The 26,277-nt window shown below is 38.0% G+C and overlaps 1 protein-coding gene and 1 long non-coding RNA gene across 3 annotated transcripts in view; both read left to right on the plus strand.

The window, feature by feature from the left end:
- Positions 1-26,277, plus strand: part of NETO1 (neuropilin and tolloid like 1) — a 207,098-nt gene that overhangs the window by 132,036 nt on the left and 48,785 nt on the right. For both annotated transcript variants that reach the window (XM_089663971.1, XM_089663981.1), the window contains exons 5-7: positions 11,378-11,419; positions 11,588-11,715; positions 16,122-16,350. In XM_089663971.1, the coding sequence (XP_089520097.1) occupies positions 11,378-11,419; positions 11,588-11,715; positions 16,122-16,350 (399 nt within the window). The remainder of the gene's footprint in view (positions 1-11,377; positions 11,420-11,587; positions 11,716-16,121; positions 16,351-26,277) is intronic.
- LOC149470430 (uncharacterized) lies at positions 16,358-23,312 on the plus strand. Its single transcript, XR_016308798.1, has 2 exons — positions 16,358-21,275; positions 23,177-23,312. It is a non-coding gene; the product is annotated as an uncharacterized LOC149470430 (long non-coding RNA).

Raw genomic sequence — 26,277 nt, forward strand, 5'->3', positions numbered from 1 at the left:
TGTTTGGGGGGCAAGGGGCTGGTGCAGAAACCAAGAGGACAAGGGTCAGGTGAGCACATTTCTCGTAAATAACGAGCTTGGGGTTTATGAAAGAAAAGGGATGGAAAAGGTCCACTTTGCTTGCATTTAAATCTACTACCTGTTCCCCAAGCCAAGGGACAAAATGGTACAAACACAGGCCGGTCTGCACTGAGCACAGGACAACACATCACTTCCTGCCTCTGCCAGTGTGCTCTCCAGAAATCACTCCCCACTCTCCTCACTTCTCAGGTTCCTCCTCTAGGAGTTCCAAGCATCCTGTACAAACACAGGCCGGAAGTGACGTGTTGTCCTGTGCTCAGTGCAGACTGGCCTGTGTTTGTACCATTTTGCCCCTTGGCTCGTTTCTTGTGAGCCTCATGAGGTGGAGCCATTTGGGAAGGTGCTACCAGGGTTTTTGAGCTGGTTTGGACGAATTGGTGAGCCTGAGGTGACCCCCGAGTGTGAGTCGTTTAATCTCTGAGAGTCTACCATAGAGCCAGATGATACCGCAACCATAGACCAGACCCTGATGATACTACATATATGATATACATATAATGCTTTCATTATATGTACTTCTGGTAAGTGCATTATTGTACCGGATTTTCACAACAGCAATTGAAGTCACGGAACACTGAGCACTATTTTTGATGAATTTTATCTTCATGTGATTAGACTCACTACCACCACCACTTCATTATCCAATTCAAACATTTATATTAGCAACGTTTTAAACGTGGTTATCACTGCACTAATCTTGCACTATTATCAGTGCTTACACATTTTGTATATATCTGAACGTTCAGTATTTATGAATTTAGAATACTACTCGTTTATTGTGTTGTTTAGCGCTGCATATCGATTTATATTTGTAACTGTGAGCTGCTGAGGATTGCCTTTATATGCTAGCTGCTTCTCATTAGATTGTAGTGTTGCGCTCACATCTGTATCTGATATATTTATAGGTAAAGTTGATCCAGTGAATATCCGATTGCCTCTCGGAGGATCAGGAAGGAATTTTTTCCCAGCAGGTGCAAATTGGATCATGCTTTGCTGGGGTTTTTTTTGCCTTCCTCTGGATCAACTGTGGGTATGGGATTATAACTTTTTTTTTTCAATGGTTGAACTGGATGGACTTTTGTCTTTTTTCAGCCAGACTAACTATGTAACTATCGTATGTACTCTCCAGCGCCTCAGGATATGCACAGCCAAAAGGGATTCAAGGGTACCAGGACAGCGACAACCAAAGGAAATGCTTCAGGGGTGCAGCCCACCTCAGATGGGGAAATCAGCCACTGGATAAAGAGAAAACAGGTGGCACACACACCTAGTGCATTATCCAAGGTTTATTGTGAGGAGTGAAAAAATAAAAACATACTCACAGACAAAGCATGTATCTAAAAAGCATAGAAAATAATGATGGCCACAATGGCAGGCAAGGTGTTCTCACCGTCAGTGCGGACAAATGGCTGACACGTTTCGGGGACGAATCCCTTTCCTCAGAGCTAATGACCAGCCTCTGATGCAGATGTGTAATGAATGGAAAGTGGGAGCCTTGCTGGTGATGCCTCGTCAACTTGAAATGACTGGTCAAATTGACGAGGCTCCCACTTTCCATTCATGCTTCGTCTGTGAGTATGTTTTTACTTTTTCACTCCTCACAATAAACCTTGGATAATGCACTAGGTGTGTGCACGCCACCTGTTTCTCTTTAACTATGTAACTATGTAATCACACAAGCAGAAAACTCAGTTTCTGGGGGGGTGTTCTGTACACTATCTGTGTACAGAACACCTTCAGGTAGCAATATTGCATTGGATTTTACAGAAAATTACATGACTGTAGATTAAAAAGGAAAGGTGATTTTCAATAACATATTACAGTATGGCTTGTGTCTCAATGGTATATGCTTTTTTTTTAAATATTTTTTTTCCCGCAAAAGTGGAGCTAACCTTTAAGATTTAATGCTAGGAACACATAACATTTCTTCTCAGTAGACGCTTGCCAACTAAATATAATTTCCAACAATCCAACAGCCCCAAAAACATGCTGGGATCCTAACCCAGAGATCGTGCAGCTATGGTTGGGAGAATCTGCTAATTAATACAATGGGGTTGATTTCCTAATATTGTGGAGTGCAAAATCTGGTCTGCAGGTCTGCACAGAAACCAGTCAGCTTCCAAGTTAAAGCTTAAAATGATATTAAAGGCAATTAAAAAAATAATACCAAACATGTTATACACAAACATGTATACAACCAAACGTGTTTTGCACAAAGCAGGCTCGCTCCTGAGCCGCTGCTCTGTGTGTCCCTTCACACAGAGAGCCATGATCGGCCCTGCCCCCTCTCTCTCCACATTGGTTCACTGGCTATGACTAACAGTAATGGGAACCAGTGGCTTCAGCTACTGTCTCAGCCAATGAAGAGGCTGAGACAGTCCCTGGAAAGCTGAGGCTCTTGTGCACATCGCTGGATCACGATGGGACTCAGGTAAGTATTAGGGGGGCTGCTGCACAGAAAAGGTTTTTTACTTTCATGCATAGAATGCATGAAAGTAAAAAAACCTTGATCCTTTAAAACCACTTTAATTGAACAAGCTGAAGTTAGAAGCTGATTGGCTACCATGCAGAGGTGTACCAGATTTTGTACTTTTCCCTATTAGTAAAGCAACCGAAATGTGTATTATATACTTGTTTAGGTGGAAACAACTGTTACACAGCCACTATTGCTACATTTCTGGCTAATTATCTCAGTTCTTATGAATGCATTTACTGGGACATTATGCTCAATTTATTTATTTGCAATAATTGGAATGTTACAGAAAATGAAAATATGTGATTTGCATTAGGTTGTTAAAATGTGAACACTTTTAACAATTGTAGACTTTGAATTCCAGACACAATTCAGTGTGACAATTTAAAGTGATACTAAACGGTAAAGTGTTAATTGATATACACTCAATGGCCACTTTATTAGGTACACCTGTTCAATTGCTTGGTAACACAAATTGCTAATCAGCCAATGGCATGGCAGCAACTCAATGTATTTAGGCATCTGGACATGGTGAAGACAACTTGCTGAAGTTCAAACCCAGCATCTGAATGGGGAAGAAAGGGGATTTAAGTGACTTTGAACATGGCATGATTGTTGGTGCCAGACAGGCTGGTCTACGTATTTAAAAAACTGTTGATCTACTAGGATTTTCATGCACAAACATCTCTAGGGTTTAAAGAGAATGATCCGAAAAAGAGAAAATATCCAGTGAGTGGCAGTTGTGTGGATGAAAATGCCTTGTTGATGTCAGAGGTCAGAGGAGAATGGGCAGACTGGTTCAACATGATGGAAAGGCAACAGTATGGCATGTCAATATGGACCAAAATCTCTGAGTAATGTTTCCAACACCTTGGTGAATCTATGCCATGAGGAATTAAGGCAGTTCTGAAGGCAAAAGGGGCTCCAACCTGGTACTAGCAAGGGGTACCTAATAAAGTGGCCAGTGTGTGTAATTCATTCACCTAAATCATATGTATCAATGTCACTGTATTTTTCTTTTATTGCACTAAGTACCTTTCCTGCAGTTCTGTTTTGTGGACACATGATCTTTCTTTGTTCTTCGGCATCTTCAGTGAAATATCTTTGGGAGAGCCTTCTATTACAGCAGTATGAGTCTGCACAGCTCTGATTGGTACTTTGCCAGTCACATGACTACAAAAAACTATTTCAGAAGAGCAAATCAAATTAAAAATATAAATATCCAAAAATAGTTTTACAGCTCCCTATAAATCTTCATTGAACATCAACGGTGTGTTTTTTGTGCATTAATATGGTGTAGGCAGAATCAAAGATGATTGATACTAGTTTTAATTTTGTTCAGACAGCATCTGCATACAGTATATTAAACCTAAGCTTTGTTTGAGAGTTTCTTAGTGAATGTAATCAAATAGCATATTATATCCCCCCCCCCCCCCACACACACAGTGTTAAGCAATAGGAGGACATGGTGGAGGGAAGGAGGAAAGTTTCATTTACCACTGTGTAGTGTGTGTAGTGTAGTGATGTGGGCTGCACAGATAAAAAAAGGAGCAAATCAACAGCTTAGGAGGTAACTGAAACTGGAACATGCTCAGTAGACAACAGCTGGTCTGCACAATCTCATTCTACAATGGTGACACAGAGAAGACAGCTGAAGGCAGGGTCAACCAGGTATTTTTTACTCTACACAAAATTAATTCTTTAGTGGCTTTTTGAGAATATACACTCTGTTATATAGCATATAATGAACATTTTGTTAGTCTGATATGAACTTATGCACCTGCACTCCATGTTCCTTCCACCACAGGAAGAAATCACTTACATATTATCAAATGCCTTATCATAGGAGTTGCAAACTTCATTACTGTTATGATTCATTTAATTTTACCCTTTGTTTAAAATGCTAAAGAATCATACAGTTTGGTTACATTTTGAACAGGGAACTTAACCAATCATTCTTTCTTTTCCTCTATTACAACAATACTACCAAGAGTCTCACATCATTTTCTGATAGATCTTGTAAGAATCTATAAAGCAAATGCTTTAAAGGTTACACATGAAGGACCCCTCTATATAGGACTTTAATGCAGCAAACATAATACATATACTCATAAAGACTTCTTAAAAAAAAAAAGATACATGCTTTAAGCCATATACATACTTATAAAAGATACATAGTTTTAAGAAACATTGACTCTGATAATGCTACAAGGTACTTCCTTAACAGCATAAAAAAACTCCCAAAGAAAGGAGACTATCCCTAGGCGTTTTAATCATTCCATTTTTGATCTTCTTCAGGGATCATGTATGCAGGAAGAATTTCTAGATAGACATATAGAAGTAAGTGATAATATAAACATGGATGGTATATAAATGGCACTGAAGCAATTACCATAATGATACCTACAAAAAATTAAACAAACATTAATCAGAGCAACTGTAAAATAATAGTATCCAGGATGAGCATATTCCAAAGCCACTACTACATGGACTATCGAGAGGAGCAAGGGTGGACAAATATCCATCCTATGGCTGACAGCAACTGGGGAACATCAAATCACCCTCAGTATTCCTCTAAAAACATCATAGAATATATAATGTAAGTTGAATACAAGGCTAGTTGGAAGGGTCTAAAAATTGATGTTCTGATAAATATATGAAAACAAAACTAACCATATTGAAAATATGGTCGATGAGCACAAAGCACTAAGGTGCTTATTGCTATTATAGTGAAGACATCACAGATCTCCAAGAACCACAAATTTAAAGAAATTATTTGATCTATAATGAAAATCAGAAAATGTAAAATATATAGGCATACCTGCCTATAATAATGCAACAAATCGCTATTGCAACTATCCATAATTCTTACTGAGCTGTAGAGCAATAAAAATATTCCAAATCCCAGTAGACAGAAGTTGTGTCCAGGTTCTTTGTCTATAATACAAAATCAGACAAAGCCATGAGAGTACTGGCAGGACTCCCCATAGTAAAAAAAATACTTCTCTCCACCAACAAAGCAAGAATTTAGTGCTCACTAAATTGTCAAGCTCACACAACAAACCACCCTCAGAGTAGAAAGCCAACAGCCAGCTACAACAATGCATTCAATATATATGGATCCCAATTAAAGATGATTATCTTATCAGAGGGTGATTTGGTGAACCTGTGTTGTCAACAAGAAGATGAAGCGGAATTGCCGCCAACGGCACCAAAAATTATGTCTCAGTATGGACACCCCAACATCTGTGAGGGATCTGTCCCCCCCAGCATCCACCACCAACACCCATTGCAAAGATGTGATGTCATGACGCCGCACCCGCGCCCAACGTGCAGACGCAAACCACAGCGGGTGCATGCTCAACACCGTATGACATATGGGGCAGTCCTAGGACACCACCGGCACGGGAAGTAGCCCCCTACAGGCAGATTGTTGCATTAATATAGGTAGTTACGCCAATATATTTAGCATTTTCTGATTTTCATTATAGATCAACTAATTGCTTTAAATCTGTGGTTATGAGAGATCTGTGATGTGTTCACTATAATAGCAATAAGCACCTTAGTTCTTTGTGCTCACCAACCATATTTTTCTATATTGTTAGCTTTGTTTTCATAGATTTATCAGAACATCGATTTTTAGACCCTTCCAACTAGCCTTATATTCAACTTACATTATATATTCTATAATGTTTTTAGAGGAATACTGAAGGTGATTTGATGTTGCCCAGTTGCTGTTGGCCATAGGATGGATATTTGACCACCCTTGCTCTTCTCGATGGTCCATGTTGAGGCTTTGGAATATGCGGTCTCATCCTGGATACTATTATTTTACAGTTGCTCTGATTAAGGTTTGTTTCATTTTTTGTAAGTATCATTATGGTAATTGCTTCAGTGCCATTTATCTACCATCCATGTGTATATTATCACTTACTTCTATATGTCTATCTAAAAATTCTACCTGCATACATGCTCCCTGAAGAAGATCAAAAATGGAATGATCAAAACATGTCAGGATAGTCTCCCTTTCTTTGGGAGTTTTTTTATGCTGTTAAGGAAGTACCTTGTAGCATTGTCAGAGTCAATGTTTCTTAAAACTATGTATCTCTTATAAGTATGTATATGGAATAAAGCATGTATCTTTTTTGAAAGAAGTCTTTATGAGTATATGTATTATGGTTGCTGCATTAAAGTCTCATATAGGGGGTCCTTCATGTGTATTCGTATTGGGGACGAGCAGCTAGATACTTGACTCTTTGGTTATGCCTTAAATGTTAATATGTTTGTGTACTTTCAGTTGGTATTGTCATATTTGCCCAAAATAAAAGTAAGATGTGGTTTATGCATTTTTATAAGCTTTCTTCTTTCTTTGATATGTAGAAATTAGCATATTAGTCACTACAGGCAGGGTGGATTAGCTAGTGCAATTATTCTGCCTAACTCCAAACAGCTGTTAAGATAAAATATAACTAATAGGACCCATACATGTACCTACAGAATTCTGTGATAATGTCAACTAGTCATTTACTGACTTACAACTTGCAGTGTCTAATCTAGACCCAAAGTTAAAACTATATTATGGGAACAAAACTTTGAGAAGGCTTACAAAAGATTACACTGCTTATACATATGAAAAATTATATTAATAGAATTTAGAACTATATATTTGCTAAAATTGTGCTATACTTTGTATATATGCAAATTTTACACAGACACAAACAAAAGCAAAAAAAAAAAGAAGAAAAACACACTGCATACAATAACAAGCAGGGTCTGCACAAAATAAATGTTTCAATAAATGTATATTAGTCACAGTGAAAGTTTGTAGACAGAACTGTCTCTATAATGCAAATAATTGGTCAATTGAAAGTCACCATGTTTACATATAAACTAAATGTCCTGCATGTATGTGCCATTCATGTGAGATCAGTTAGTATTACTGTAGCCCAAAACTGTAAACATGCACTTAAAATCAATTAAGGTGTTTTATTCTTCTTTAGAAAAATAATAGCACTTATGTCGTGCTTTGTATGAGACTAAAGTCATTGTAAAGTCTAAAATATTTTTTTTAAATAAGAAGTTTGATATACTTATCTGCTGTGTGCAGTAGTATTGCACAGAGCACCCTGAACCTCATCTACTTGTGTGTCCCTCTTGCGCTCTTGGCTACTACTGTTTTCTGTGCACTACCATAGGAACCATAGGAAGCTGCTTCTTATGGGGGGCAAGTGTGGGTTCACTTGTGAGCTAGGCTGTGCACATACATAGACACACACAGCGCGCATTGGCCCCACCACCTACTCTCTGCTCCCAGAAGTTGACTGACAGTAGCAAGAGCCAATGGCTTCCCCTGCCAGCCCCTCCCCCCATGCTTACCTGAGCCTGACCTCGATCCAGCTATGTGCATGAGAGCAGAGGCTCTTTTGGTTCTCTGCCTCCTCATTGGTCAATCACAGCCAGTGAGGAGGACACAAGGAGCTGGCTCGGGAGCGAGCATGTAAAAGTGCCCCATAGCAAGCTGCTTGCTATGGTGGGAACTTGGCAGGGGAGAGGGACCAGAAGCGCCAGCGGGGGAACCCAGAAGAGGAGGGTCGGGGATGCTCTGTACAAAACCATTACACAGAGCAGGTAAGTATAACATGTTCGTTATTTTAAAAAAATAGAATAGAAACCTTTACAATCACTTTAATATATAATAATGTAGCAATAGCAATAGTAGCAGATATATAAAGCAAGCAAAACAAAGGAAAAAGCACACTTTTATTCGCAAATTGTAGCAGTTAATGAAATACATGCACATTGAAGAGAGAAACAACTATATCAGCAAATAATGGAGCTATAGTAAGAAGCTGCACATGCTTGGTATGGAGACCTAAGCAGTTAAATATCAGCTCCTCATAAGATGCTGAACTATCCATAAAGAAATCTTTAAACAATGGAATTTTAATTATCTTTTAACTGTTCAGCTAGTAATGCTATAACTTTTATTCTAACCAATAGCAGTTGCAAAGTATATCTATCCGAAGCAATAACAGCAAATAAAGATCATGTACATTGCAAGTTGCATATGCATGTAGGCTTGGCATAGAGGTTTTAATAATTAGTTTCTTGCTTTAATCAACTCTTTATGAAATGCTGAACAATGTGTATAGCTGATTGACCATAAAGTTGCAAATATTCACTTAATGCTCAGCCCCAGTGCTGTATCATTAACTCTATCCTCCATGCATAGGATATCACTCATTATTATGAGTAGACTACTCCCAAGGGGGGGGTCCTTTATTTTTTCATTTTTTAATCTCTTCCCATGTATGTCTATGCCTCAGCTGGTGAGATTAGCAGGTGTATGGTTTTCATTTTCACATCACTCTGGCTGCACCACATTGATGGTATGTTAGTAGTGTGTGTGTGGGGTACATTAAGTCAGCTGGAGGAGTTGTTATCTATACTGCGGTGGCAAAGTGCAGGCATAGGCCCATTTTATTCATTTCCAACAGCTCTCTCTGTTCATGTTTCCCCCCTAGCATTTATGCATAATATGATGGGATATATATTACCTATTATGCATATTATAGGTTATGTACCCATGGATACAGCTATTTTTTTCCAAATTATTTATTTATGTATCATCACGGTCACATATACTGTATGTAGAAGACAGATCATCATGTAAGACTCATAAACAAATTTGAACAAAGACATTTGGAATACACACAGAGCCATAATAACTCTGGTTATTATAAGCTGGTTGAGGTGCCCAATCCATAAGTTATACGTCATATCTTATTATGACGGGCACAGAGAAATGTATAGGCGTGGAATCTGTTCACCATCAGTGACAATCCTACTGATTCAGATTTTCGAGCATTCAGGTTATGAACAAGCACAATGGGCATTTAAAACTAAAATCAAGGGGAGACAAACAATGTAGGATAAGCATCATGGTACAACATAATCTGCCTAGCGATATAGTCAAACTTCGAAAATCAAGCAGCTATCCTTTACCCATACATTTTCCCAGGGAGAAGCTCCATTTCTGAAAAATATGTTTCTAAACACATTTTCATCTCCCCAATCCATACTTCTGAACACAGCTCCTCAGGGATTGACAGGGTAAAATAAACATAACACAGGAAATTGACCCTTCTGCATTGCTTACTGGAACCTCCTTCCAGCAACAAGGAAAAAAATCAACCAGGCCTAGTGAAGACCTACCAAGCCCAGATAAGGTAAATAACAGCTCAGACTGGTTAAAATCAAGATATAACCCCACTAAATGTAGATAAGGATGCAGCTGCTTAGGCTAGGGTCACATACACTTGTATACAACACATTTTAAAAGGAAAGAGGGTCATTTACATTATAACTTTTTAAAATGTATATCTAATGAGCTTTGGAAGAACCATACTTTCCATTTTCAATGGCTTCTGGGATTTGCTTTACATTTGTGATACAATATGTGATATAAATATAGTCAGCATTTACTACATTTCTGTGTTTCTTTACTGTATTTTTATCTATATTGTGAATTTTCCTGTAGCTTTACTACTACTGTAATATATAAATAATAAAATAAAAACAATATTATTTATATATGACTACTACTCTGCTAGACTACTACTCTATCATTTGCTGTCTCTGTCATTTTGTTCAAATAAAATAAAGTATAATAATATGAAATTTCATACAATTTTTTTTTGCTGATTATGACTTTTTGTTTTAGTTTTATTACTTTGCTTTAAATGACCCATTCATGTTGCAGACAAATTTACATTTTGCTAGTGTGTCATTTTGCATGTCTTATCAGGTATATCAGTCTATATTTAGTGTATAGACCATTGCCAATACCGCTTGTAAATTGTGGATATTTCAGTATCTTCACATATCCTGTTTTAGCTGTGAATGATATAAGAGATGATGCACAACTAGTCCACAGAAATAAAACAGTCCTTTTTACGAGAAGGAGGATTCAATAGTCCTCACAAATACTCCTACAAAAATATAAGACATTGGGTAACAACTGTTAATAAGGTTGGCAGAAAGTCATTAATGTACTATTTGGCCTGTCAAAACAATGCTGTAGAGTAGGTAGAGGGAGGTGAAATTCAAAAGATTCTATTTTCTATGTCTAAACAACACAAAAATAGGTTTTCTTCCCTGACTTACTAATGTGTTACAGCATTCCTGCACTAGGATTTTGTATTGCTAAGTGGCTCTACCAAAATCTTATAAAGAAAGGTGTATTCCCCCAGGGCTTTTAGGCAGCTAAAATTAAGTCAGACAATAAATGTAAAAGAGTATTACTTTTTTACATCTATTGTGTGACTTATTTTTAGCTGCTTAAATGCCCTTGGGGGAATATACTTTTCTTAGTATGTTTATTGAGGGTGAGCAGCATTTTTTCTATGTGGACCTCTTTTTGATCTACCAAAACTGTATTAGTTTTTCGATGTTGCCTATCTTGACGTATGAGGTTGGCCATTCATATCAAAGAGATTTTTGCTCAATAGCTTTAAAAACTACCTAGCTGGAGAAAAATAGCAAATGACTCTTGTTTTTTTACTGTTGTAAAGTACAAGCAAACTTTTGGTTAATTCATTAATTAGGACTTGTAAACAGTATTGTATACAAATGTGAATATTGTTATATAAATTGTTCAATTTCTTTTTCTAACTAGACTCAAAATATTATGGAGTGGATGCAAATTATTTATTAAATCATTAATTAGGGCTTAAAGAAAACATTTTATACAAATGTGACTAGTGTTAAGTTAACTGTTAAATATTCATAACATTTCAAGTTGTTTTATTTTTTTCTAACTAGATCCAGATTTTAAAGACCTTGGCGTTCTTAAACCTTTACCTGGTAAGTACACAGTTTGCTTTTCAAGGATATTTGTTTGTTGGCATATTATGGCATTTCCTCTCCTCTCCTTTCCCTTTCTATCCCTTCTCCTCTTTATTCTCTGCTCTCCCCTCCTCCCTTCTCTTAATAGAACATGTTTTATTATATTTTTGCTTGAATTCAATTTAGTTTGTGAATTTGAAATGGGAGGATCAGAAGGAATAATAGAATCCATGCAGATCCTCAAGGAAGGAAAGGCTTCTGCAAATGAAGCAGTTGATTGTAAATGGTATATTCGAGCTCCACCAAAGTCTAAGGTCAGTTTTTTTTAATATATATTATCACCATGGGTCACATTGATAAGTAATTCAACCAGGGGCAGACTGACAACTCATGGGGCCCCTGGGCAATAGGGGATCAAGGGGCCCCTGTGTCCTCATCCACACTCAAACCACACCCAAAAAAGCCTATGAAAGGTACCAGGGGCATCTCATGGGGCCCCCTACTGACCCCGGGCCCTCAGGCTGTGCCCGAGTTCCCAAATGGTCAGTCCGCCCCTGGTCCCAACCAGAAAATATGTGATTTTTAACAAATCAACAAAACCTGCTCCACTTCATAAATTCTTCCTTTGTTTACTCTTAAAACTTTCAGTAGAAAATTTTCATTGGTTACCTGGTTGTTATGGACAAGCATAATGTTTTCCTTCAGAATAATTTTCAAAAAATGGACACTTTCTTGACTGACAAAGTAATCCTAAAGAAATCCAACAATTAAAAACAAAATTAAACTTCGTACTGAATTTCCGTTGGTCTAACTAAAAGTGTCTACATGGCAAGATTATTTTATCTAACTGCTGGTTTAATGAAAAAAAAATCATCTATGTCCTGCCTAAGACTAAAAAATAATACACATGAAAGATCATCCAACTCCTGCTTTGGATTGTCCAGTGTGCAAAGATATACTTATAGTTAAATAAAAAGTCATCATATATTATTATAGCAAAATATGTTGCAGTTATAACCCAGTTAATTAAATCATACTGTATCATTAACTCAGTTAATAAAATAATACTGTATCATTAAAATACGTTTAGCCCACCATCTGACAGCAGACTGCTTGATAAAAGTTGAATAGGAGCCTAAATATGAATCCACTGTGCTACACTTTTCATATTACTGCCGGAATGGTCTATGGTGACTCATTTCCCCACCCTACCAAACTGATGCAGTACCAGTCATTCTATGTATCTCTGCAAAGGCTCCAAATGTCCTCAAATGAAAGAAAATATCATAGTAACTTACCAACACAAGTAACAAAATAATTTCTTGAAGAATCTTGTCTCACATTAAAGTGGTTGTAAAGGCTCAAGGTTTTTCACCTTCACATATGCATGAAGGGAAAAAACCTTCTGTATGCAGATGCCCTCTCGGTGCCCCCCCCCTTGGGTATTCTCCCTCCTCATTGGTTGAGACAGCAACAGTAACCATTGAAAGGATGAACCTCCTGCGCTAGGAATGGGGCCCTATCCCACAAGCCGCTGACACAAAACCTCCTACCAAAATGAGTGAATAACAATAAATAATATAAAGTGCAGCGCTAAACCTAAAATCCCATATATAATAATGGATATATGAAAGTGCTAAAACTATGTGCAAAATATATATCTGTCCAATATACAATCCAATAATACACTCAAAATATTCAATATATTATAAATATATAAATATATAATAAAAAGTGACTTCCTTCCGTGTCTATCGTGACGCAACGCGTCGGTACGCGAGGAGGATTCTGGGAGCGCGGTGACGTCATTTCTGGCGTGGCGGCCATATTGTGAAACCCCTATATACAATACCCATGCAGGACACTCATAGCATGTGGTATAGAAGCCTGTAATTGGAGAAATAAATGTGAGTGGGCATTTTTAATATTTATGCAGTATATGGAATAAATGCAGTTTTACACTATGTGAGTTTCTATCTATATATGAACCGAGGAGGAGGCTGCTGAGAGAATATATGAGTCTGGGGAGGATCCGGTGATTCATCAGAGTGGTGTGTTTTTTCTTAAAGCAAGCTGACCCTGTGGGGTCTATGCAAGGAGGTGAGGGGCCACTGTAGTCACTGTTTGGATTTACACAGTGTGGACACCTGGGATCACATGAAGATTGAGAGTTTTTTGTTTACTTGTTTGGACACTTAGTTTCATATGGATTCATTTTGAATATATTTGCAGTGATTTTATTATTTATTGCTATCACTTAGAACACTTTAATATTCCCGGTAGGGAATACACGTGTTGCACTTTATTATTTATTTACACTTTTTATTATATATTTATATATTTATAATATATTGAATATTTTGAGTGTATTATTGGATTGTATATTGCACAGATATATATTTTGCACATAGTTTTAGCACTTTCATATATCCATTATTATATATGGGATTTTAGGTTTAGCACTGCACTTTATATTATTTATTAACAGTAGCCATTGGCTCCCACTGCTGTCAATCACATCCAGTGAGCCAATAAGGAGAGAGAGTGGGCGGGCAGAGCCACAGCTCTGTGTGTGAATGGACTCGGGAGTGAGCCTGTTTGGGTGCCCCCATATCAAGCTACTTGTTCTAGGGGCACTAAGCAGGAGGGAGGGGCCAGGAACACCTGCGTGGGACCTGAGAAGAAGATTGGGGCTGCACCACTGCATAGAGCAAGTAAGTAAGATATGTTTCATTTTTTTCTAATTGCCTTTAATATTAAGGCTAACAAGCTGAAGCCATGGTCAAATTTAGTAAAGGAGAACAAGATAGTTTTGTGGATTTTATATGAATTTACTCAGTAATATGGGTAAGTTTGATTTTTCTCAATAACATTTTTCTTTTTTTTTACCATTGTTGGTAGTATACTGCATTATAATGTAGCACCAGAGGGTAGGTGCTACATTTGAAGTCACTGGAGACATACTAGCATTGATTGGAACATCATCTGCCTGGTATGAAGAATAACCTTGCCTCACAGATATTCTAATGGTGCATTCCAGCAGTATCAAAATAATTATTTGTGGGAATTCCCCCTCATTAACAATTTTTGGAAAGATATATTGAGTATTTACAGTTTCCAAACTTCTCTAAAATCACCTCACTCTCTAAACTAATAGGTTCCATAAAGTCTATCAAAAGAGATGCCTTATAACATTTTCTAACAGTTGCCAAAGTAGTTGTTTCTTGCCATTGGTGCTCTCCCCAAACCCCTACAAAATTGGACATTGTAATAAGAGTCTATCATGAACCTAAAATACCTTCTTGCCATAGAATAAGACATGAATAAACAATGTATGTTCTGTTGGGATGCTTGGACAATATTCTACCATTCTCAATAATTCAGAATGACTGGGAATCTCCTTCATCCTGGCCTTGATGGGGATGGGGCAAAACCCAGTTTCCCACTTACCAGTCCATCCACCGTCCCTTTCCTACCTATTCCATCTCCTCTTGATTTTATTATTTTCCTCAGTCTCGCTACAAGTGACCAAATATACCCACCTGTTCCACCCAGCCCTTATATTCTATATTATATCCTAGATTGTAAGCTCGAAAGAGCAGGGCCCTCGAACCCCTCGTGTATTGTATTGTCCTGTATTGTCTCATGTTCTGTCCCCCTCGCTAATGTACAGCACTGAGCACACCCTTCGGTGCTATATAAATACTGTATAATAATAATAATAATGTTCATAGAGACCATACTACAGCTTCTATACTGTAATTGAAACATGATATATGATTAAAAAGATTAAATTTTCCAATCATCCACCCATTCTTTATTCATAGATCATGTTTCATTTATAGAATAAAACATACTGTTGTATGCAGACGGAAACACAGGCTTTCTGGCCAATTTGGCAGGCCTGTAAGTGTCTTGGAGTCCTGATACCCTATTAAGCAGTGTGATTGCTCCTTCTGGCTATTAAATAACTGCAGGTCAAAATAGTGATGTAAGGGTCAGCAGGAGGCACCACAGCACTCAGCAGGGACCAGATATCTGATACTTCTGGAAGAATGGTATATAAAAATAATTATCTGTGTTTTGTTGCACTTGAATAAAGATTGGCGGTGTGGCTGGTGGGACAGGTAAGTATAATATTTTTCTTTATGATGGAACTCTGTTTTTTAATTTTGCAGCAGGCTCACTCTGAGTGTTCCCTTTTATAATCTGTGTCAATTTTCAAACATTTATTAATCGGACTGCATGAAATTTAGTAAAGGCATGATCAACTTTACCCTGTACTATACTTCACTGCACTGACCCATGAGTACCATTTTATTATATATAAGAACCTAACTTTACAAGCATTCTTTATCCAGAAAGGAGCACAGTTCACATTTGACTGCTCACGGGCAATGTAGCACTATAAGTGTCACAATGCTCAAATGTAAAAGTAAATGTAATTCTGTGATTTTAAGGTAATCTTTGTTGCCTGCATATTTAATGACATAACATTTATCTGTACTAATTCTAAGAAAGACATTTGGAGTCATTCTTGGGAAACATTTCTCCTGCAAGTATTAAACACCCACTATTCATAAATAATGGAAGGATTGTGCAGTTTAATAAATGGTTTGCTTTGAATAGCAGATAATTGAAGTACTTACTGATTGAACTCTGAATGCTCAATCAATGTGTAATAACCATGATGCGCTCACAAAATGTATTTTATTTCCAGATATACTTAAGATTTTTGGACTATGAAATGCAAAATTCAAACGAATGTAAGAGGAACTTTGTAGCTGTATATGATGGGAGCAGTTCAGTAGAAGATTTGAAAGCTAAATTCTGCAGCACAGTTGCTAACGATGTGATGCTGCGTACAGGTCTTGGAGTTATCCGCATGTGGGCAGACGAAGGCAGTCGTACCAGTCGTTTCCAGATGCTCTTCACATCTTTCCAAGAACGTAAGGGAAACGTTTCTCTGTGATTCATGAGATATGAACCATAATAGTTTTTTGCTTTTTAGTAATGTTTTGGACATCAAGATATTAAGAGTTTTCCTATTTCTTCCAATACAAATGAGCCGGTTTTTCTAACTCCTTTATGTAGATGGGACATTACCTCCCTTTGTGTCCCTCCGTACCACATGGCCATACATTCAATTTCATCTGCTTTTGTTCACATCGCTGAATTAAACGTGAAATTTCAGTCTTTTTAAAAACTTTGGTAAGTCTTGCTATTTGATTTGTTGAACTAAGCCTTTTCAAATGTAATTATGACTAATCTTAGACTTTAGCCCACTAGGCAGGTTTAAATGGTAATGGGATTAGTATCATAGTATGATATGGATGGAATAAGAGGGATGTGTTATATGGAGATGTCTGAATCAACTGTACATGTTTTTCCTGTTGAGCAATGAGGAGGGAGTACACAGGTGTTACTCTTGTCCAGAGAAAAACAATAGCAATGTGGATTAATATTCTGGCATGCTTGCCTAGAAAAACTCAACCTTACCTGAAAAAAATACTTTAGCCAAAAAGATCATTCAATGAGCATTAAATCATTAACAAAGATTCAGGGGCGGACTGACAACTCATGGGGCCCCCGGGCAATAGGGGATCATGGGGCCCCCGTGTCCTTGCCCACACCCAAAAAAGCCTGTAAAAAGGTACCAGGGGCATCTCATGGGGCCCCCTACTGACCTTGGGCCCTTGGGCAGTGCCCGAGTGCTCAAATGGTCAGTCCGCCCCTGCACAGATTCCAGTGTCAATGTAAGTTTAATACAATGTTGTGCAAATTAAAAACACAGCACTAGTCAATACAGCTTTGCAAACATTTAAGATGCCATATTGCACATCAACATGCGATGCCCAGAATGCAAGGTATTGTAGTATATTGCATAGCATATAAGGATTACGTAACCATTAAAACACTTACAAATAGATATCTAAAAATTCAGTGAATTAGTAAGATGTTGCATAGAATTGTGTGTTATGTGGGTGTGTGTATTTATGTGACTCCACACAACTAACTTTTTTTTTTTTAATCTCATTGAAAGACATCCCATCAGTTTTTCTTCATCTGCTTTCCATATTGAAATGATTAGTGGCATAAGGCTTATACTTGACTGGAGATTTTAATCACTTAGTCATTTGAGATCAATATCTTGAAGACAGCCATCTCATTTTGAAACACATTGATTTTGTCCTATGGGATAACTGAAATATTTGACAAAAAGGTGCCTCAATCTACTATGCAATTAAAAACCTTCTATGTAGTATAGCACTAGCATACATGTTTGCTATTAGAGATAAGTTAATTATTTTGCCTAACTCAGGATTTTACCCTAATGGCCAGGTTTACTGACCATGGATATTTTGTAACTCTTGCTATTCTACTATGAAAACTAATAGTTTTATTTGAAATTTTCTAGGGAATCCTGGGAAATACATGTTATCCTTTTCCTATTTAACTTAATTTCCCAATAGAAAATGTGCTTCTTGTTGCATGACTGTTCCTCTTCATATTATTTAATTAGTTAGTAAGTTAGTTCTGGCAGCAGCAACGAAGAGCAGTGGTCCACTTTAATAGTTTATGTAAGGCAGTTTCTCATCAGTTAAAAAATTTACTAAAATTGATCATTTTTTGTTATGAAAATGAGAGGCATTTTTCTATAGCTCTTAATAATCTTTGGGGGAGAAATGTACCCATCCCTACTTCTGATAGGTTTTTCAGTATACAACAGTTATTAAAATAAATAGTAACAATGGGACTAAAAATAACATATGACTCCTCATTGCCCTAAAGTGAGTAATATTTAGAGAAAGCAATGCTCGGTCCAAATTAACAATTTTCAGGAATCGATCAGTGCTTTCAGCCTTTTCTAATAGTCTTTATAACTAGTTGAGTTCTAGGAAGGATGTAGTCCTAAATAAATAGGGAAGATTACAATATGCAGACAAAAACATGGTCAAAGCCTAGTATTACTTTTGCTTACATTATGATACAGGTTTTACTACTTTGAACCTTGTCCTGGGCTAGTAATTAGTAAAAGGTTATTTCTGAACTGTTGTATAATCTATTTTACTGCTTTTATTATTATTATTATTATTATTCAGGATTTATACAGCGCCAACAGTTTGCGCATCTCTTTACAAAATGAAGGTAGACATAACAGTTACAATACAATTTGGTACAAGAGGAAACAGTGGGCCCTGCTCGTTAGAGCTTACAATCTAGGAGGAAGGCTTGAGAGGTACAAAAGGTAATAGCTGTTGGGGGGATGAGCTGATGGAGGAAATAAAAGGAAGTTTACTAGTTAGAAGCAGGATAGGCTTCTTTAAAGAGAATGATTTTCAGGGAACGTCTAAAGGTGGATTGATTAGGAGACAGCCGGACATATTGGGGTAGGGAGTTCCAGGAGGCGAGCATGGGAGGAGGTGACATGGGAACTAGAGAGCAGAAGGTCTTGGGAGGATCGAAGAGAGTGGTTTGGTAGATATTTTGAGACTAGGATAGTGATGTAGCTGGGGGCAGAGTTGTGGATGGCTTTGTAAGTTGCTGTTAGTATTTTGAATTTTATTCATTGGACGAGTGGAAGAAAAAGGAGGGGTTGGCAGAGAGGGGTTGCAGACACTGAACTGTTGGTAAGGTGGATGAGCCTGGCAGCAGTATTCATGATGGACTAGAGGGGGGATAGCCTATGTAAGACAGTGAGGAGGTAGTTGCAGTAGTCGAGACGAGCGATAACCAGGGAGTGAATTAGGAGCTTTGTGGCATCATTGGTTAAAAAGGGGCATATTCTGGAGATGTTGTGGAGGTTGAGGTGGATGGACAGGTATTGGATGTGGGCCTGAAAGGATAATTCAGAATCCAGGGTTACCCCTAGCACTCTGCATGAGGGGATGGGTTGATAGTGGTGCTATTGATCCTGACCACGAAATCAGGGGAAGAGGCACATGGGGGAGGAAATATTATGAGCTCAGTTTTGGATAGATTGAGTTTTAGGAAGTGGTGTGACATCCAGTGTGATGTGTCTGTTAGTAAGTCAGTGATACGTGAGGAAAATGATGGGGTGAGCTGAGGAGTAGAGAGATAGATTTGTGTGTCATCAGCATAGAAATGGTATTGGAAACCATGGGAAGCTATCAGCTGACCCAAGGAAGAGGTGTAGATTGAGAATAGGAGAGGTCCAAGGACAGAACCTTGGGGGACCCCAACATTAAGAGGAGTAGGAGAGGAGGAGGTAGAGTTGTCAGTGACACTGAAGGTGCGGTGAGATAGGTAAGATTTGAACCAACAGAGAGTACAGTCACGAAGACCAAGTAAATAGAGTTTTTTGAGGAGGATGGGGTGGTCAAATGTGTGAAAGGTAGCGGAGAGGTCCAAGAGTATGAGTACGGAATAGTGACCATCAGTTTTAGTGGTTAGCAAGTTGTTTGTGAGTTTTAGGAGAGCAGTTTCTGTGGACTGTTGTGGGTGAAATCCAGACTGAAGGGGATCGAGGTTATTCTCAATGAGGTGGCAGCTCAGCCGGTTGTAGACTAGAGACCGCAAGTGGTTCAAATTAATTCTTTTTTTTGGTGGTGACTGCTGCCTTTTAGATGAAATATATTTTTGCTAAAGTGTGATACATTTTTTAATACTAATTTTAAAGCCTGTATAGCTAGTAAAAAAACGGTTTAACTAAGCTGCAAAGACACAATGAAATCCACAACAAAAACATTTTGTTCAACATTACATCTCAATCCTTGTTGACTTTTGTAAATTGAAATTTGAAATGGGATTTAAATGTAAGATACCCAGTTCCACTTTCTTGAAAAAAAATCTGTAAAAAATTCCAAAAAGCATTAAAACAAAAATGTTGGTGTTTTTATTCCCACTATCGTTTCTGTTCTTTCTGGGAGGCATCTATACTGTCCTTTGTGGCAATACAATCTCTTTCAAAAATCTTGGGTTAGGTTTAGTAGTGTGGTAGGTTTTCTGATGCAAACAACAAGGAGTTTGCCTTAGTTATGCCATACTGTTATACTGAAGCTATTGTCCGCATTGTGGTTTTTTCGGAGGTAGCACATTTCAGACCAAGAAGTGCCTAGCGACTCCATGTCTGTAGAATATGTGCATTTCCCCTTCACCAAAGAAAAGTTCTAGAAGGTAAAAGTTGGGTTCTACCATCTCACAGGAATGCCTAAATGCCTAGGAATGATTGATTGCACCCACATCTTTTTACCTTGCTTGATAAGACTGAGAAGAGCAATTCTGGAACAGAAAAAGCTTTCAATCTAACAATATTCAGGTCATGTGTAACTCCCTCCAGTGCATCTTAAACAGAAGATCCCCTTTTCCAGACAGCTGTCATGACAGCCAAATTCTCACACTGCTTTATGAGAAATGTGAAACCGGAAAATGCAAAGCAAACGGTGGGCAGGTAATTGTAATTTTATTTATTTATTTATTTGTTTGTTTTTCTAAATCTTCAATATTTTTCTAAAGTTTTGCAAATTTATACTTTCTATCTTTTTAGGGATTTTTCGTTTATTTCTATTTGTTTTTCTTTCTTTTTCTCTGTTTTTATATTTTCTTTATTCTTTTCAACACGTTCTTTCATATATGCCATGCATTGAGCTGATAAGTAAAGTGTGCCTTTTTTTAGGTGATGCTCATAATGACTGCTTGACTGCTGACCCATCTGTCAAATCTTCAGATTGAAGTCCATTACAATGTTGCTTGTTTAGAGGGCATTTGGAATGTGCATATGAACATTAAGATGCCTCACAGTAACAGATGGTTCTTTGAAATATCAACATCATTGTTGAATGTGTAGTCATCCATAACAGAAACCAGTGTGAAACTCACATTTGACTCTGATCTACAGTACCTTCAGTTGTAGGTAAGTGGAATCAACAGAAACAGGAATGCAAGTACACTTCACCAAGGTCTAATGTTAACATTTGTTTTGTACTTTGTCTGTCTATTGATCTTTCCATATCACATCAATCTAACTATAGCTTTATGTGACTTCTTTTTCACTGCTAATTATTCCTCATATGCTGTCTTTTCCATCCTGCTTTTTACTCTTCCCTGCATCTCTACACCTGTACATAAGCCCTTATTCTCCTTGACCCCCCCACAAACACGCATTTGTCATTCATGCACACTTTTGTGTTTGCTTCTATTGGATCCATCACGTCTCTGCACTCTTAAACCCATAACTACCTGTTTACTACCTTAGTGTCAATGAGACATGTTGAGAATCTGTGTGAGGCTTCAGTTCTTCACCCCACTCTACCTTTTCTTTTATTACATTTTTGAGGATCTCCAGCTTATGATAGTGTCCTTTCTTTCTTCCTTTACTTTTTTCCATATTGGATTGGGTTGTATAGTAGATGTTTAATGATAAGTTCCTTTTTGGTCATAGCTTTTAGTAGTATGGCAGATTAATGTTCTGTTTAATGAGAATCTATCACCTTTCAGAAAAGAAAAAAAAGAAAACAAATTCTTTGTTCCTGCAGTAGAAGACTGTAAATACTTATCTCTCCGGTAGATACTGGCTTCAAGCAGTGCATCCTCCAGCAAAATGTCTAACAATTGACACCTTTGGAACTGTTGAAGCCTGCACCGCACACAATGGTTCCTCTCAACAGCCCCTATGTCACTACTGTGCCTTGTGGTGATGTAGGGGCTGGTGGGAAGAACCACCTCAAAATGTTGAAGACTTTGCTGGAAGCTGTATCACTAAAGGATAGCAGGGTTCAGTCACTCTCTTGCTACTTAAATATTAACAGTATTTTATTTTAAACATTTCACATTCACAGTATTTGATTTTTAAACACATTTTAAAGTTTTAAAATTTGAGTTCTGCCTAAGAGCAGTTTTTTTTATATAAAAGTTTACTCTGTGCCCCTCTCTGACTAGTTCACTTCTTTTCTGGGACTTGATTTCCTCTGATTTCATGGTTAAGCTGTCAATTGCCATTACAGTGTCCAACAATGCTGCCTACATAGCCAGTAAAGAGACTTACTGGACAGAGGAATGGTAGTTGATGGGACTTAGCCATCAGGTCATAGAAAGTCAGGTGCAAGTAACAAAGTGAAATGTAACCAGAAATGGTTAAAGAATAGGCTTTACTGATTAAGGAAGGTTATATTAGTCCTCTTGTGAAGTCTGCTTTCAGCCAGAATGTTTAAAATGAAAGTATAAAAGTGAGTACTGTTCGCTTTAAACTGTGATGATGAATCCCTGTTGGAGATCCAAACTTTACATTTTAAGTAAAGGTTCACTTTAATCAGTTAATTCAAAAGTAAGGAGTACTTTATGGTCTTGTGTTCCTGCAAGTCTTGTTTTGGAATATGAGTTTTCTAGAGCCAGACATAGGGGTTGATCTTCTAAAGGCAAATAGGCTGTTCATTTTGCAAGGAAATGTTCACTTTGTATAATGAATGAGGTGAAACTCTGCTGATTTCCATCATCCAATCATGTGCAAGAAAAAATACTGTTTTTTTATTTTCTGTGCTTGTGATTTGGTATTCTTTTTACCATTTCACCACATTCACTAAGCTATGGTAAAATTCCCATGCACTGTGAAAATCCCTCTGCACAGTGAACAGCCTATAAGCCATTAGTAAATCAACCCCATAAAACCACAGAGCATAATACTAAGGGCAAGAGTGCCAGCTTTTTCTGCATTCTTACATAGAGGGCTGTTCTGTAATTAAACGGGCAGCTGTAAGAAAAAAGGTTTTGTCATTAATATTAAAGAAGAATTAATTGGTTGTTTCTCATTATTTACAGGACTGCAAAGTTTGGAAGATTGCATTTACGTCTTGGTGCCCTCTTACTCAACCGGAATTGGTTCATGGAAATTTTAAATTTTATATGTTTTTATTTCAAATAATTGGTTTATATTAAAGTGAAAACATTTAAATTAGTCAAGCTATGCCTGTGTAGTCTGTTGGTTCTGTAAGAAAAAAAGAGGAATTGGGGTGATGGATGGACTCATGGAATTAGAGTTGTTTATATTATTATATATCTAAATGTTCAAGGAGTGGAATATTCAGAAATGATTACCATACGGTCATATTTTCCACCATACCCATGTAGATATATTCAAGTGTCAATATGTAAACTTAAAGGATAAGTTAACCTTTATAAAAAAAATAACAAATGCATGTAAAGTAATGTGCATTTATTATTTTTTGTTGCAGTAGCCTGGTGTCATGCAGGTCTAATGCAGATCTGTCAGTATATCTGCTTGCCTGTACAGGATGTACGGACAAGCAGATATACTGAGAGGGAGACTCCATAGTGCGCTGGTAGGTCATTGAGAACTACAAGCCCACAGCTGCTGAGGCTGTCAGTACTTGTAGTTTCTCATTCACAGAACACAGTAAATGAGTGATGCAGCTGGGCAGGCAGAGCAAATTTTTAACAAATTTGACAGCTAGCAAGGGGGGAGAAGACCACCCATTAGCTGTTAAAGCGGGGAAAGCGTGGGTAGTAAGGGCCAGTCTGATCATGAGTGCAACATGTAACATGTTATGAAAGGTGAACTTATCCTTTAATGGGGACTTTTTAGTCAAAGTGAAGTCAAAGATTATATACAGATATTTTCCAAAAAATACATCAACCAATAGTAAAAACATATGTATAAAGAATCTCCATTTTCTAGGAGTATTGTCATGCAATACACAAAATATATGGAATTAAATAAAAAATTACAAATATTAATTTGTACAACGGAACAGATGTTTCTACAGATGCAACAGTAATGTCTCTGCATTTTGTGGTCTTCTGCTTCATTAGGATCAGGCAATTAGATGTGATAGACAACATATTTATCTACAAATCAATAAAGTAGAACTCCTAAGATGGAACTGTTATTTCCATAGGTGTTTTTACTATTGATCGAACAATAAAATATTGTATATTTATTATAATATCTGTATATATTCTTTACTTTTACATATTCATTCTTGGAGTTGGAGTCGGAATGATGGACAGGGGGTTGGATGAATGGAGCTATAGATCAAACAATGGAAAAAGGAGGGAGGGATAAATAAAATGAGTTAACAAAGTATTGCAAAAAAAGTGAAAAGAGGAGGGGGGGTGAGTTGAAGAGATAAATGTTGAGATGAATGGATGGATGGATGGATGGATGGATAGATGCATGGAGGCATAGACTGTAAGAAAGAGCAAGGGAATGATGGGAGCTTAAAAGAGAGTTGATAGAAAGGTGCTTTTGGGTAATGTACTTGTGAACCTCCATGTGGTTAGCACTCTTAAATATTCATACTGTGTTTAGACCCCACAAGTGATCTGCAAGTAGATAATCTAAATATATACAGAGGATCATTAGCTTGCCACTGCACCAACCCTTGAGGCTGTTGGCTTGAGTATATCTGTAAGGTCGTGCATGATATACCCTGTTACCCCTAAAATAAGACCTACCTTGAAAATAAGACCTAGTGCTATTTTGGGGAATTGCTAAAGTATAAGACCTACCCCGAAAATAAGACCTAGTTGTGATCAGGGATTTTTTTCAGCCAGAACATGGCGGAACGCCATTCCGCCACCTCCGGCACTGGCCCTGTGCACACCCATATCTACTGTCTCTTATAAACACAGAAGCACGGCTGAAGTGACAGAACCATCCACTCCCACTGAACCTCTCTACCTCTGTACTCACTGTGGGACAGGGAAGGAACAGATATCTGCGGGTGCAGTATGCAGTGTGTTTAGGGGCGGGGCATCTCCTCCTGCAGCCTAATGCATGGAAGCCGATGCCCCATGGGTGATCACCGGCCAGTGGGGAAGAGGCAGAGTGGTGAGTAAGTGCGCTTGATGCACTGTGTGGGAAGATAGGACCCGAAACAGGAGTTACAATTGAGAGGGGCCGGCTGCTGACAGCTGTGTTTTGCAAAGCTAGCTAACCATATGAGGGCAGTAGAGGGGGAGGGGGGATGTGCAAAGGTGAGCTGCAGTCAGGTGTTGCAGAGGTAAATTGAGTCAGGTGAGTTGCAGACAAGGTGCATAGGTGAGCTGCAGCTGGGGGGGTGCAGAGGTGAGCTGAGTTGCAACCCACCTTTGCACCCCCCAGCCACAGCTCAGCTCTGCACCCCCCAGCCACAGCTCAGCTCTGCACCCCCTGGCCACAGCTCACCTCTGCATTCCCCATCTGCAACTCACCCCTGCACCCTGTCTGTGGCTCATATCTGAACCCTGTCTGAAACTCACCTGTCAAGTCTCCCCTGCAACATCTGACTGCAGCTCACAACTGTCATCAACTGGCCCTCTCCATAGTAACCCTCATCCACAACTGCCTGCAGCTCACCTCTGCACCCCCTGTCCACACCTGGACATTTAAAAAATAAGACCTACCCCGAAAATAAGACCTAGTGTCTACAGTGTCTTGTTTTTGGGGAAACACGGTATCAGTTCTTTTTATTATACATATGGTAAGTAGATAAAATAGTCTCATAAGATAATAAATGAGACATATGGATCCCAAAGACCAACTCCACCCAACACATCCCTCCTTGATTGAAGCATGATGCTGTCTAATTACAGGATTTTACTGTTGTCTGGGACCTCAGCAAGGAGATCTGTCCCACCTCCATTATGATGTTGGCTTTTTATTTGAACTACTGTCCTCACCAGCCTAAATTAATTTATGAGGCATAAAAATGCAGTATCAGTTTTCTTCAAATTCAAATGTGTGCAATCTATGGACTGGGATCCCAAATGAGGTCCTTCAGATTTTTGAGACCTAGTATTGCTGGACATGATGTTCATTCTCTAGGGTTATATTAGAAATAAATAAATGGCAAGCTGAAAATTTAGGTCTGCATATTTTCACTAATACTTGAGGCTACTATATAAAAGTTGTGAGGCAC

The sequence above is a fragment of the Staurois parvus genome, unplaced genomic scaffold (assembly GCF_062004578.1).
Source record: "Staurois parvus isolate SC_StPar_1 unplaced genomic scaffold, SC_StPar_1.0 ptg000045l, whole genome shotgun sequence".
NCBI lineage: Eukaryota > Metazoa > Chordata > Amphibia > Anura > Ranidae > Staurois > Staurois parvus.